The 14,113-nt window shown below is 47.8% G+C and overlaps 1 protein-coding gene across 1 annotated transcript in view; it reads left to right on the forward strand.

Annotated features, from left to right (window-relative positions):
* Positions 1-14,113, forward strand: part of VPS35L (VPS35 endosomal protein sorting factor like) — a 169,770-nt gene that overhangs the window by 83,455 nt on the left and 72,202 nt on the right. Inside the window, exons 16-18 of the mRNA XM_056535528.1 lie at positions 9,332-9,443; positions 11,278-11,394; positions 11,955-12,008. Of these exons, the coding sequence (XP_056391503.1) occupies positions 9,332-9,443; positions 11,278-11,394; positions 11,955-12,008 (283 nt within the window). The remainder of the gene's footprint in view (positions 1-9,331; positions 9,444-11,277; positions 11,395-11,954; positions 12,009-14,113) is intronic.

A 14,113-nucleotide genomic window follows, 5' to 3' on the forward strand; every position in this document is an offset into this window, starting at 1 on the left:
ACAGTGGACCCCCCACATGTGACCCCATTTTTAAAACTACACCCCTCACGGAAGGTAATAAGGGGTGCAGGGAGAATTTACACCCCACTGGCATTTGACGGATCTTTGGAACAGTGGGCTGTGTAAATTAAAAATTTTATTTTTCATTTTCACAGACCCCTGTTTCAAAGATCTGTCAGACACCTGTGGGGCGTAAATGCTCACTGTACCCCTTATTACATTCCGTGAGGGGTGTAGTTTCCAAAATGGGGTCATATGTGGGTATTTATTGTTTTGCACTTATGTCAGAACCGTTGTAAAATCAGCCACCCCTGTGTAAATCACCAATTTAGACCTCAAATTTACATGGTGCGCTCTCCCTTCTGAGCCTTGTTGTGCGTCCCCAGAACACTTTGTGCCCACATATGGGGTATCTCCGTAGTCGGGAGAAAATGCGTTACAAATTTTGGAGGCTTTTTTTCTTTTACCGCTTGTGAAATTTTAAAGTATGGGGCAACACCAGTATGTTAGTGTACAAAAATGTTTATTTTTACACTAACATGCTGGTGCAGACCCCAACTTTACCTTTTCATAAGGGGTAAAAGGAGAAAAAGCCCCCCAAAATTTGTTAGGCAATTTCTCCCGAGTACGGCGATACCCCATATGTGGCCCTAAACTGTTGCCTTGAAATACGCCAGGGCTCCGAAGTGAGAGCACCATGCACATTTGAGGCCTAAATTAGGGATTTGCATAGGGGTGGACATAGGGGTATTTTACACCAGTGATTCTCAAACAGGGTGCCTCCAGCTGTTGCTAAACTCCCAGCATGCTTGGACAGTCAATGGCTGTCCGGAAATGCTGGGAGTTTTTGTTTTACAACAGCTGGAGGCTCCGTTTTGGAAACACTGCTGTAGGATACGTTTTTCATTTTTATTGGGGGGGAAGGGGTGGTGGTGTGGGGGGGGGCAGTGTACGTGTGTATATGTAGTGTTTTACTCTTTATTTTGTGTTAGCGTAGTGTAGTGTTTTTAGGTTACATTCACACTGACGGCGGATTACACTGAGTCTCCCGCTAGGAGTTTGAGCTGCGGCTGCTGCAGCTCAAACCTGAAGCAGGGAATTCACTGTAATCCGCCGCCAGTGTGAATGTAACCTGTACATTCACATGGGGGGGGGGGGGGCAAAACTACAACTCCCAGCATGCACTGACAGAACGTGCATGCTGGGAGTTGTAGTTTTGCAACAGCTGGAGGCACACTGGTTGGAAAATACTGAGTTAGGTAATAGAACCTATTACCTAACTCGGTATTTCCCAACCAGTGTGCCTCCAGCTGTGGCAGAACTACAACTCTCAGCATGTACTGATTGCCAAAGAGAATGCTGGGAGATGTAGTTATGCAACAGCTGGATGCACGCAAGTACAACTCCCAGCATGCCGAGACAGCCATTTGCTGTTCCTGAATGCTGGGAGTTGTAGTTTTGCAAGATTTAGAGGGGTTCAGGCTGGAGATCACTGACAGTGGTCTCTAAACTGTGGCCCTCCAGATGTTGCAAAACTACAAATCTCAGCATGCTAAGACAGCAAACTGCTGTCTGAGCATGCTGGGAGTTGTAGTTTTGTAATATCTGGAGGGCTACAGTTTAGAGACCACTGTCAGTGATCTCCAGCCTGAACCCCTCTAAATCTTGCAAAACTACAACTCCCAGCATGCCAACACAGCAAACAGCTGTCAAGGCATGGTGGGAGTTGTAGTTTTGCAACATCTGGAGGGCGACAGTTTAGAGACCACTCTCTAAACTGTCGCCCTGCAGATGTTGCTAGGCAACAGACTATGGACACGCGGCGCCATACTCACCTCCACCGCCGCCGTGATCACAGCCGCCGCCGCCGCCGGGTAAGTGATCGCCGCCGCCGCCGCCGCTACTACACGGTTCCCCCCGCTGTGCCCGGACACCGATGGGCGGGCATAGCGCGGGGAACTGAACTTTAACCCCCCCGCCCCCAGTCTGCTATTGGTCGGACGCTCCGCCGATCAATAGCAGGGATAGGAGGGGTGGCAACCCTGCCACCTCACTCCTATCTCTTCAAGGGGGATCGAGGGTGTCTTGGACACCCCCGATCCCCCTTATTTTATCGCGGCGCCGCGATTGATGGGCAGGGGGAGAGCGCTCCCCCTGCAAACACCATAGATGCCGTGATCAGACTGATCACGGCATCTATGGGGTTAATGCTGCCGGGACCGGCGCGATCGCGGCCCCGGCAGCTGCGGTGGGACTCCGGCTGTGATTGACAGCTGAGTCCCACCCGCGATCTCCTGCGCTGCCCGCGGCAGAGCAGGAGATCGCTTGGACGTATGCATACGTCCATTTGCGCGAACGTGTAATTCGCCTGGACGTATGCATACGTCCAATAGCGGGAAGGGGTTAAGCATGCAAATTTCCCTAATTTTTTGGCACAGGCTAAGTTTTCTCTCCCCCAATATCTGTATGGAAAATCTCTGAACTGTGGAAATACCCACAGCAACCAATGTGGTTACTTCATTAATTTTACATTCTGCTGCAGAACATTTATAATATGATTTGTTACTTATTATAAATACACTGAGGTGGTCCGGGAGGGATTTTTATGGAAAGTAGCAAATAAGGGAAAAAGTGCAGTTACCCGCAGCAAACATTCTGAAACATGAAGCTCTTCGGTGCAATCCATTCTACTTCTAGAGTTGTTCTATGGCGATTGCATAGATGCTTAATTTCAGGTATATTATTGCTCTGTATGGATGAAATTGCCAAATCCATAAAATATTAGGGATTTCGACCTGTTCTATTAAAGGGGTACTCCGTTGGAAAACTATTTTTCTCTATCGGCTCCATTGGGGGACACAGACCGTGGGTGTATTCTGCTGTCTCTAGGAGGTATGACACTATGGCAACAAAGAAGTCGGCACCTCCCAGCAGGACATACCCACCTCCAGGCCCTGAGCTAATCAGTTTTAGCTTAGTGTCTTAAGGAGGTGGACATGGTCTGGAATTCTCCAGACCAGGTCTTCTGTGTTAGTATTTTCCTAGTTAAGGAATGTGTTAGTTTTTTATTTAGTTTTTTCATGTTTTCAGGTGGGGACTCAGGAACTGCGGCTCACTGTTTCCCCATTGCGATTGAGGGTGCACAGACATTGCGTATATGCGCTATTAACCCCCTCTCGCCAACGGTCAGCGCCTGGGGTTGTACCTCATGGGTCCGGGTCCCCTTATGCCCTGCTCGCCTCGCTCGCACATGGTAGCTCGGCGTGATGCAGGTAACAGAAAGCTGACTGAAGACCTCACAGAAGACTCCATTAGGTAAGTTCTTCTGACTGAGGTGAGTATATCTTCTTCTCCCTTTAGGTGCTGACTTGCAACCTCTCATTTTTTGGCCCACCTTTCAGGGTCCAAGGGGCTGGCCTGTGTTGGGGGCTCTATCTTTTATTCTAAAAAAGGGGCGAGCAATGGCATATTGGGAATGAATGGTTTACTTTATTATTATGCACATGTGTGTGTTATACTATGAGTCTGATAGCCGCGGAGCTTACTATGCGGCTGACATGTGCGCTCGGGGCAAGGAGCGGGCGCCATTTCTATGGTTCTTCTCGGCGGCCGGGGCGTTATAGCTCCGCCCACAGGGCCGCCGGAGCTTACTGGAGGTGCGAATCGCTCTCCAATCAGAGCTGTGCGCGCGATGCAAGTGGCAGGGGCCAATTAGACAGTGCGCTTGCTCCAGGAACGCCCCTCTCCGGCTATTGGCTAGCCTGTTCTCCTCTCTGATAGAGCGGAGTTTCCTCACAGCAGGGACGGAGTGTTACAAGTGTTGTGGTTAAAACGTTACTGCCACAGGGGACACAAATCTGTTCCTCCCTCTAAACAGACAACTGGACTCTTAATCTCCTATTTTGTCTGTATGACATGTAATTCCAAAATGCCTGGTTCTGCTGAGCCCACTGGCTCTGCCTGCTCCCCCAGACCCCCTAGCTCCCCCGGATGTTACAGTTCCGGTGGATTCGGCCGCCCCTCCAGCCTGGGTTTTTTCCTATCCCAGTGTATGGCTGACTTGACTCAAGTCTCCCTTTCGGTGGCTGAGGCCTCCCGTGACGTGGTGAAGAGGTCTGCCCTGCGGGCCCTCTGGAGGGTCCCGCTCCTCTTCTCCACAAGCCTCACGCTCTCACAAGCATACTAGGGGTGATTCTTCTGACTCTTCCATTGAGTCTTCAAGTAGACGTGGGCGCCCCCCCGTCGCTCCTCCAGAGGACGTTCCCGGAGTCACCGCTCTGCCTCGCCAGAGCCACGTACCCGGTCAGGATCGCCCCCCTCCAGGGCTGCCTCCACTCATTCACATTCTCCTGGTGAACTGGTGGATGAGGCTTCCGAATCGGCATCTGACTCAGAGGACCGCTCGGATACTGTTGAAACGGTGAACTCATTGGTTGCGGCCATAAGAGACACCTTTCATTTAGAGGACCCAGGATCTTCGGACGTGACTCCTGAAGTATTCTTTCATCGTGGTAAACTAGCACCTCAAAGGTTCAGCTCTCTCGCTAAATTTCACATCATTCTGGAATCTGCATGGAGACATCCGGACAAGAGGTTCCCGAGAATGAAGAGGGTTCAAGTGCGTTACCCATTCGCCAAGGACCTTGCCTTTAAGGTGGTTTCCCCTCTCTCGTGGATCCACCAATTTCCCGCCTCTCTAAGGCTACTACACTGCCGCTAGCAGATGCAGCTGCCTTCAAGGACTCACAGACAAGAAGGTGGAGTCCTTAGCAAAGTTTGCCTCTGAAGCAGCAGGCTCTTCTCTGCTTCTCACCTTCGCCTCTGCATGGATGTCCAAGGGCCTTTCGGTGTGGTGTTTAAAACTCAATCAGGGTATCCTGGCGGGATTCCCCCCCCCCAGAGGATCTATTTTGCTTTGGTTGTGCAATGCTCTAAAGCTGGGGACTTTCTGTGCACAGCTTCCATGCAGTCAATCCGTTGTGCTGCCTTTGCTGTGGGTCTCCTAGCGGCCCTCCGCCGCTTCATGTGGCTTAGGGTGTGCGATGCGGATGCCGCCTCCAAAAGGTCTCTTACCGAGTTTCCTTTTACTGGTACCCGTCTTTTTGACAAGCGCCTTGACGAGATTTATCTCTGAGGCGACGGGGGGTAAGAGTTACTTGTTGCCTCAAAATAAGGCTCGCTTTTCTTCCCAGAGGAAGTCCTCTTCCTTCCGGTCCTTTCGGAACTTTGGCCCTAATAAGGGGTCTGGGCAGGCGCCTTCACGGGACAAGAAGTCTCCCTCGTTCCGGGCGCGTCCGTCTTGGAAGTCGGACACCAACTGTTCTGTCCGTTTTGCGGCCAAATCAGGTAACTGCAATCCCACTTCCGCATGAAGTGAAGCCCCCACCCGCAGATTTTTCTAGGATGGGAGGACGTTTCTTACTTTTTCAAGACATCTGGACCACACACATTCAGGAAGTCCCGAGCCCCCCCCGGTCTCCTTCTCTGGCAGTTTGGGAGGCCCTCCAGTCCCTGCTCAGGGAGTCATTGTCCCCGTTCCTCCAGGGGAATGTTTTTGGGGTTTCTATTCCAATTTTTTTGTGGTCCCCAAGGAAGGCAGTTCTGTGCGACCGATTCTGGACCTCAAGCGTCTCACTGGCATCTTCTCCGCCACTTCCAAATGGAATCTCTCTATTCGGTAGTGGCATCCATGGAACAAGGGGAGTTTCTTTCTTCGTTGGTCATCAAGAATGCCTACCTCCATGTTCCAATATTTCCCGGCCATCAGCGGTACCTCCGCTTTGCAGTTCCGGAGGGGCATTTTCAATTCATAGCCCTCCCCTTTGATCTGGTCTCGACTCCTCGGGTCTTTACCAAGATCCTTGCGCCAGTAATAGCCCTGTTGTGGTCAAGAGGAGTCTCAATGATCCCTTACCTGGACGACCTTCTCATCAAGGTTCCCACCAGAGTCCAGACTCTAGAGAATGTGGATCTCACTCTCTAGACCCTGAATCGTTTCGGGTGGATGGTCAACCGGGACAAGTCTGTCCTCTCTCCTGCTCAGTCTCTGATTTTCTTGGGACTTCAATTCAACTCGGCCTCTGCTCGGACTTGCCTTCTGCCGGACAAACGTCTGACGCTCCTGTCAGGAGTCTGCTCTCTTCGGGTCCAGGCCCCCAGTTTCCATCCACAATTGCATGGAAGTCTTGGGTCGGATGGTAGCGGCCATGGAAGCCGTACCCTTTGCCCAGTTTCATTACCGCCCCCTTCAACTGGCGATCCTCTCTCGATGGGACAGATTTCCTCTGTCTCTCGATCGCAAGATTACTCTCCCTCGTCTGATCCGTCAGTCTCTGCTCTGGTGGCTCCGCTCCCCCCTTCTTCAGGAGCGATCATTTCTTCCCCTCCACTGGCAGGTAGTTACCGATGCCAGTCTGTCGGGCTTGGGCGGTGTGTTCAGGGATTGGACGGTTCAAGGCCTCTGGTCTCCCCGGGAAGCCCTTCTTCCGATAAACATCTTGGAACTGAGGGCCATTCTTCTTTGTCTTCTTCTTTGGGAGTCCCTGCTTCAGTCCCGCCCTGTCCGCGTCCAGTCGGACAATGCCACGGACGTAGCGTACGTAAATCTGCAAGGCGGCACTCGCAGCTCGGCAGCCATGTCCGAGGTGACAAAGGTTTTCATCTGGGCGGAAAACAAGGTTCCGGCCATTTGGCGATTCACATTCCGGGTGTGCTCAACTGGGAAGCGGACTTCCTCAGCCGCTCCTCAGCCAACCCCGGAGAGTGGTCCCTGCATCCAGAGGTCTTTGTGCAGATCTGCGACCTCTGGGGCATTCTAGACGTGGACCTCTTCGCGTCTCGGCACAATCGGAAGATCCTTCCATTTGTGTCAAAGTTCCGGGACCCCCTGGCTCTAGCCGTGGACACCCTAGTGATTCCTTGGGCGGGGTTTGCTCTGCCCTATCTGTTCCCTCCCCTTCCGCTCCTTTCCAGGGTTCTGAGGGAGCTTAAAGCGGAGGACGACAAGGTTGTCTTCCGGCCAGATCCTTCCTTTTTGCCTAAGGTTATTTCGGCCTTTCATCTCAATGAGGACATTGTTCTTCCGTCCTTTTGGCCCGCTCCTTCTCATTCTAAGGAGCATTTACTCCACAAACTGGATGTGGTTCGGGCTGTTAGGTATTACGTCTCTATCTCTTCTTCGTTTCGTCAGTGCGATTGCTTTTTTGTCCTTAGGGAAGGTCGACGTAAGGGACAACCTGCTTCCAAGGCCATTTCTCGGTGGATCCGGTCTGCCATTTCGGAAGCCTATCGCTGTAGGGGGAAGATTCCTCCCTTCAGGGTTGTGGCTCATTCTACCCGTTTCTGTTGGGGCATCCTGGGCTCTCCAAAACAAAGCCTCGGCCTTGCAGATTGCAAGGCGGCTACTTGGTCGTCTTTGCACACTTTCTCGAGGTTCTACCAGGTTCATACCTTCGCATCGGCTGATGCTAGTCTGGGCCATAAACTGCTGCAGGCGGCAGTGGAACAGCCGTCTGCCTGACTGCTTATCTGCCCACCTAAGGGACGGCTTTGGTACGTCCCACGGTCTGTGTCCCCCAATTGAGCCGATAGAGAAAAGGAGATTTTTTAACATTTACTGTAAAATCTCTTCTCGAAGGATCCATTGGGGGACATAGCTGCCGCCCTTTTGGGTTTCTCTTTGGTTCTCTGTCCGAGGGTGTGTTCAGTTATATCTTTTCTTCTGGTTCTCGGACAGTTCGTGTTTTTTCCTTGACCTGTCGGTCCTCTCCTATTGCTCTGGTACTAAAACTGATTAGCTCAGGGCCTGGAGGCGGGTATATCCTGCTGGGAGGAGCCAACTTTGTTGCCATAGTGTTATACCTCCTAGAGACAGCAGCTTACACCCACGGTCTGTATCCCCCAATGGATACTTCAAGAAAGAGATTTTACGGTAAGTGTTAAAAAATCTCCTTTTTAAATGTTTTTTTTTTTTTTTTTAATCAACCGGTGCCATAAATTAAATTACTTCTATTTAAAATCTTAAGTACTGGAAGGATTATCAACTGCTGGATACTACAGAGGAAGTTCTTTTCCTTTTGAGTTTCTTTTCTGTCTGCTCTCTGCTGACACCTCTGGCCATGTCAGGAAGTGTGCAGGGCAGAAGAGGTTTGCTATGGGGATTTTCTCCTGCTCTGGACAGTTCCTGAAATGGACAGAGGTGTCAGCAGAGAGCACTGTGGTCAGACAGAAAAGAAATTCAAAAAGAAAATAACTTCCTCTGGAGCATACAGCAGCTGATAAGTACTAAAAGGATTAAGATTTTTTTAATAGAAGTAATTTACAAATCTGTTTAACTTTCTGGCACCAGTTGATTGCTGACAACAGAGATCAAAAAGACCCCATTCTCCACCTCCTCTCCTCATTCTGAAAAAAACAGCTTGAACAGCTCACTGAAGGATCAGTTTACCGCTGCCCATACAAATCTGTAGAGTGATTGCAGTGAGCCAGAGGAAGAGAGACTTACTGCAGAAGCTTCTATTGAGTTTTGCATTTCACCCCAGTGCTGAATTCACAGCTTACAGTGCTTATCTGCTTCTAAATGTCTGCTATAAAGATACAGTGTAGCATGATCTCCTATGCGAGTGTGCAGTGAAGCAATCATAGCAGCTAGTCCCCACCCATTAGCCCTGGGACAGCTGAAACTTAAAGATGGAGCCTGCAAAGGGGAAAACTAGTGAGAAATGCCATATGCAAGTTGTATAATGGCTAGATAGTGCAACTCCTCATGTACACAGGACAGCTTATCCTGAAAAGTTACCTGAAACAACAGGTACGCGATAAGTACGCCCTTACAACTACCCATGTACTATTTTAAACTTTACAAAAAATTTATATACATTTGACACCTCTTTGGTATTACCATGACTGTAACAAACTGTAAAGTAAATTTTATGACACCATTTGTAATGATGGGTAAAAAAAAAAATACAAAGGCTGCAATTTTTGCGTTTTGCCAAAACAAAAAGAATTATAAACCATGATGTATATACACAAAGTCATAGTATCTAAACAAAATCAATCTAAATTTGCAAAACTTAAAGCTTCGTAAAGTTACAAATAAATATAAAATGTTATTAGACAGAATGCAAAGAAACAAAATTAAACAAAATGAAAGATTTTTTTTTGTCCTCAAGCTCCAAACTGGGCCCAGCCTTTTTCTGCAACATTCCACAAACATTTTTCCACATTGTGGGAATATTTCTTTATAGTAGGTTCAGGTCTATTTATGTTTAATACCTCTTTAATATATGTGGATTTGAGGCACTGATTCTGTTTTCCCTCTTTTCCCCAGCGCTCTTCTACTGAATTCAGTGATGTCGGCTTTCAAAACAGAGTTTATTGCTGCCAGATCAATGGACTTCATTGGAATGATTAAGGAATGTGATGAAGCCAGCTTCCCCAAGGTAATTTCACTTATGACATTTTCATATTGGCCAATTATTTAGTGGAATGTGCGCAGATGTTTCCTAGTTCCAACATATTGCATATTTAGTTGACTCAAGATGATCCACACTTGCTGACACATTTTCCAAAGTTTATACGCTCTAAGTAATGGGTGTCAAATATGCGGCCCACGATGAATATCTTTGCGGCCCAGCAAAGATATTCATTGCTCTGGTCAGGGCCGGATCATGATTGGCGCTCCTGGAGCATCTGCTCTGGGCCCCGTGCCCGCAGGGGACCCCCGTCGCATTCTGGGTATCCCTGTGTCCCGGCATGAGTTGTTGTGCAAAGGGTACATGGGGTGTTGTGCAGGGAGTACATGTTTTTTTTTATTTTTTTTATGCGGCCCACATAAACTTAAACCTTGTTTTTTGTTTTTTTAGTTTGACATGCTTGCTCTAAGGGTACGTTCACATGAACGGATTCCCAGCGCATATTATGCTGCGGATCCGCTGCTGAAGGACCACTGTATGCTACCTTTTACAGGTGCCTGCTCGTAGCAGCAATATGGCGCTACAAGGAGACACACAGAAGACTCGCACACATGGCGGCCGCTCCCCCTGCTCTATGAGCTAAGCCGAGAGCTGCTGCGATGTGCGAATATACTGTGCATGCTCACGGCAACTTGCACATCGCAGGGTGTCTGCTCGTAGCGGAGGATTTCCACTCCAAGCAGGCACATGTAAAGGCAGCATACAGCGGTCCTTCAGCGGCGGATCTGCAGCAAAATACACGCTGTGGATCCACTCGTGCGAACATACCCTAAATGTATATTTAAGTACAACCCATGACATATACTACAGTCATTATGTTTCTGTCAATTTTATTTATTTATTTTGAAGAAATTCAGTAACTTTGCAGCCACCATAAGGGTCAGTATACAGCACAGTTCCCTTATGGTGGCTGAAAAGTTAGAGGATTTGGAACTCTGTATGAGAAAAACTAATCAAAAACAGAGCTCTATTGAGAAATGTGTCAGCATAGAGTTGAACCTAAAGACAGAATAGTGTTAAGGAGCGTCTTTGAATTCAAAAAGTACCCCCTATCCACAAGTGAGGGGATAACTAGCAAATCGGTGGGGGCCTGAGTGCAGGAACCTCACTTATCCTGAGAATTAAACATAAATGTCCTTCTAATGAATGGAGCAGCAGTATATGTACACGGCCAGTGCAGTACTTATTCTTTATGGGATTTCCAAACATTGCCGAGGACTAAGCTGTGGATAGTGGGATACCGTTTGATTGTTAGAATACTCCTTTATAACTCCCCTACTATGCCACAATCAGATGTATGGACCTGACAAAGTGACGGTGCAAAACATTGGGGAAATCTATCAAAACCAGTGCTTCTTTCATTTTTCAGAGGCCTTTTTTTTTAAAATTAAATGTAAGAAGCAATCTGATTGATTGAAATGGGCAACTGCACTACTCTTCCCCTACACAAGTTTTAATAAATCTCCCCTATTGTTTTATTAGCACATAAGTACCCATCTTTTCCAAACGAAGCATCCAGCTTTCCTACTTAAAATTTTTATGATCAGGCATATCCACAAACGCCTATATATTGTTGGTAGACGAGACTGCGATGAGATGTATGTTTGATAGGCAGCAGGGTAAACCATGTACAGAAAATCATTCTTAGTCAAATTAATTCTGCATTATGACATTTTAAGGGAATTTCAGTCTAGGGGCATATGTCATCTAATAATATGTAAAGGTTTTATGCCTTTGAACTGTTTCTGATTCATGTGTCCGCCTGGATTAATAAGTAATGAACACAGTTTCTGTTTTCCAGCATCTACTTTTCCGCTCCTTGGGAATGAACTTGGCTTTAGCTGACCCTCCCGAGAATGACAGACTCCAGATTCTAAATGAAGCATGGAAAGTGATCACTAAGTTGAAGGTCCCTCAGGTATCTCATTTCTACACTGCAGAATATATGGCTTTGAGTCTTCTGTCCAGCCTACTCCATGTACATAACTTGTTATTCTGCTATTACATGAACAGTGCTCTTAGCCTGGATTATGTGGGACATCTGAAAGCCAGATCTATTCTTAGATGGTGGTAAACTAAGACTTTTATTTCTAGCTGTTTTACTTATTGGGGACTCTGTTGAGTTTTTGTTCAAAATGTATACCCCTATGCTGAAAGGGAACCTCAGCACCAGTTGTCACCCTCTAATTGCAAAAGGAATGGACCAACCAAATCTTGCTTTCCTTTATTCAAAAGCCTCATACTAACTGCATGTTCCTTCTTTATGTTCTTCCTTTATGGTATTTATGCCCTTAGCTCCGTTCCAGAATGTTCTATATTTAAGAGAGACATGGTTGGGTTTATTCATGGTGCAGATATGATGTATTTGGGCATAGCGGTATTGACTGTTGATGACACTGCCTCTTCTGGCAAGTCATAACTATACATCTATAGATGCTCCATTACAAAGTTTAATTTCAGTTTTTGTTTTATTTGTAGGATTACATTAACTGTGCAGAAGTGTGGGTTGAATATACTTGTAGACATTTCACGGTGAGTGCTTTAGAGCTATTCTATTAAATCCTGATTAAATTTAACTTTAAAGTTAAAGGAGAAGTCCCATGTAGAAAAAGTATTGTGTTTTAAATGCAGAAGCAAAAGTTATATCACTTTGTAAATCACTGACTTTACCCATCTTGTAAGTAAAACCTGTTTTTCTAGCTTCTTTGTTCAGAGAGGAAGTTCAGCAGCTCTCTGTTCTGATGACTTGCAACCCCCCATTGAGCTGCATTATGCTGGGGGCCGTGATGTCACAATTTCCCATAGTTCTGTGTGCTGCCTGCAGCTTAGCCAGCTCTGTGCACGGCAAGGGCACCTCCCATGTGCAGCTTCAGCCAATCATAGAAGCCCCAGTGAGCTGAGCACTTGTCTTCATCTCCTCAGCAGGGAAGCATCTGACAGCCAGCTCAGTGTTTATAAGAGCAAGAACGATGTCCCAATGTCCCGAGAAGAAGCAGAGGGGGAGGGGGAGATCCCTGCTTTCCCCTGCACTGATCACAATCTGACAGCAGGTCAGTCTGAAAGAACGATGTCCTGAGAATAGAAGCAGGGGGAGGGGAAACACTGAGCCTGCTGTTAGGAAAGTGATCAGTGTCTAGGTCAGTGTATCCCAACCAGGGTGCCTTCAGCTGTTGCAAAACTAAAACTCCCAGGCATGCTGGGAGTTGTAGTTTCACAACAGCTGGAGGCATCCTGGTTAGGAAGCACTGGTCTAGGCTGGGCTACTACTATGATGAACTGAAAGGCATTATGGGAGACAGGAAGTCAGGGACCTCCATGGACCAGGAAGTACCGATCTTTCAGAGGGGATTGCAGGAGAAGGGAGAGGGTGAGATACATGAGGAGCAGATTGTCAGAATGGTGAGCTGATGCACTTTCACATGATATAAAAAAAAATTGTGACTTGGTCCATGATACTTCTTCTTTAAAAGGGTACTCCCAACTCATAAAGAGATCGCCTGTTGCTAGGAAATGCCAGCACATGTAATCAGCTAGGGTCAAACATCTAGACCTTTCACTACATCCTCCTATCACACTGTGTCTCCTTAATCCTGAGAAAGAAGGGGACACAGGCCTTAGATTACTTAGAAAATCGGGTTGTAAGTCTATGTTGCTTTCTTACCCGACTGCTTTTTTCCCCTGGTATTTATTATTATGTCCCATCCTGTTTGTCGCACGTGGGTTTTGTAGGTTTTGGTTTCCAACTCCTCTGAGTTGTCGGGAAAAAATCCACAACAATTCAACAAATTAGGGTTGGAAACCTTTATAAATACGTGGGAAAGCTCAGAAATGTCGGGTTACGCCCCTTTTTCGGGTTTAGGAGAATCCACATCGGGTCCGTCGGGGAAAAAATGTTGCATCGTGTCGCAGACTGGCAAACTATGTCTGCGACATGTTGCAGACAAAGATGCGACAAAAAAAACCGACAAAACAAGTCGGGTTTAGAATAATAAATGAGGGCCACAGTGTTGTTTTAGGGTGTGTTCAGACATGACAGATTTGCAAATATGGATTATGCCCATTTTGTTGCAGAACTGTAGTGGATCTTCACTGTAAATTTCAATATACAGTGACCCCCCCCCCCCCCCCCCCCCCCGACCTACGATGGCCCCAACATACGATCATTTCAACATACGAAGGCTTCTCGGAGGCCATCGCATATTGAAGGCAGCATCAACATACGATGCTTTTATATGTCGGGCCATCGCATAAACGGCTAACCGGCAGTGCAGACTGCTTCAGCTGCCACCGGATAGCCGTTTACGGTGCCCCGTGTGGTCCGCTGGCGATCACTTACTTGTCCTCGGCGCTTCCTCTTCGGGATCCCCCTGCATTGTCGGCGCTCTCCATCGTCGTCATCACGCCGCTGTGCACGCGGTCCCGTCATCCAATAGGAGCGGCGTGCGTAGCGATGTGATGACTGCGATGGAGAGCGAGGATGCTGGGGAAGCAGAGGCCTTGCCAGAGCGTCAGGGACACCCCGGGGACGCGGCAACAGCGATGGAGGGTAACATCCAGGACAGCGGTGACGGTCCGGAGAGGCGGGGACATGTGAGTATAGCCTCCAATACCAGTGGTCTACAACTTGCGGACCTCCA

This window comes from Hyla sarda, chromosome 8 (genome assembly GCF_029499605.1).
Source record: "Hyla sarda isolate aHylSar1 chromosome 8, aHylSar1.hap1, whole genome shotgun sequence".
In the NCBI taxonomy this organism is placed as follows: domain Eukaryota; kingdom Metazoa; phylum Chordata; class Amphibia; order Anura; family Hylidae; genus Hyla; species Hyla sarda.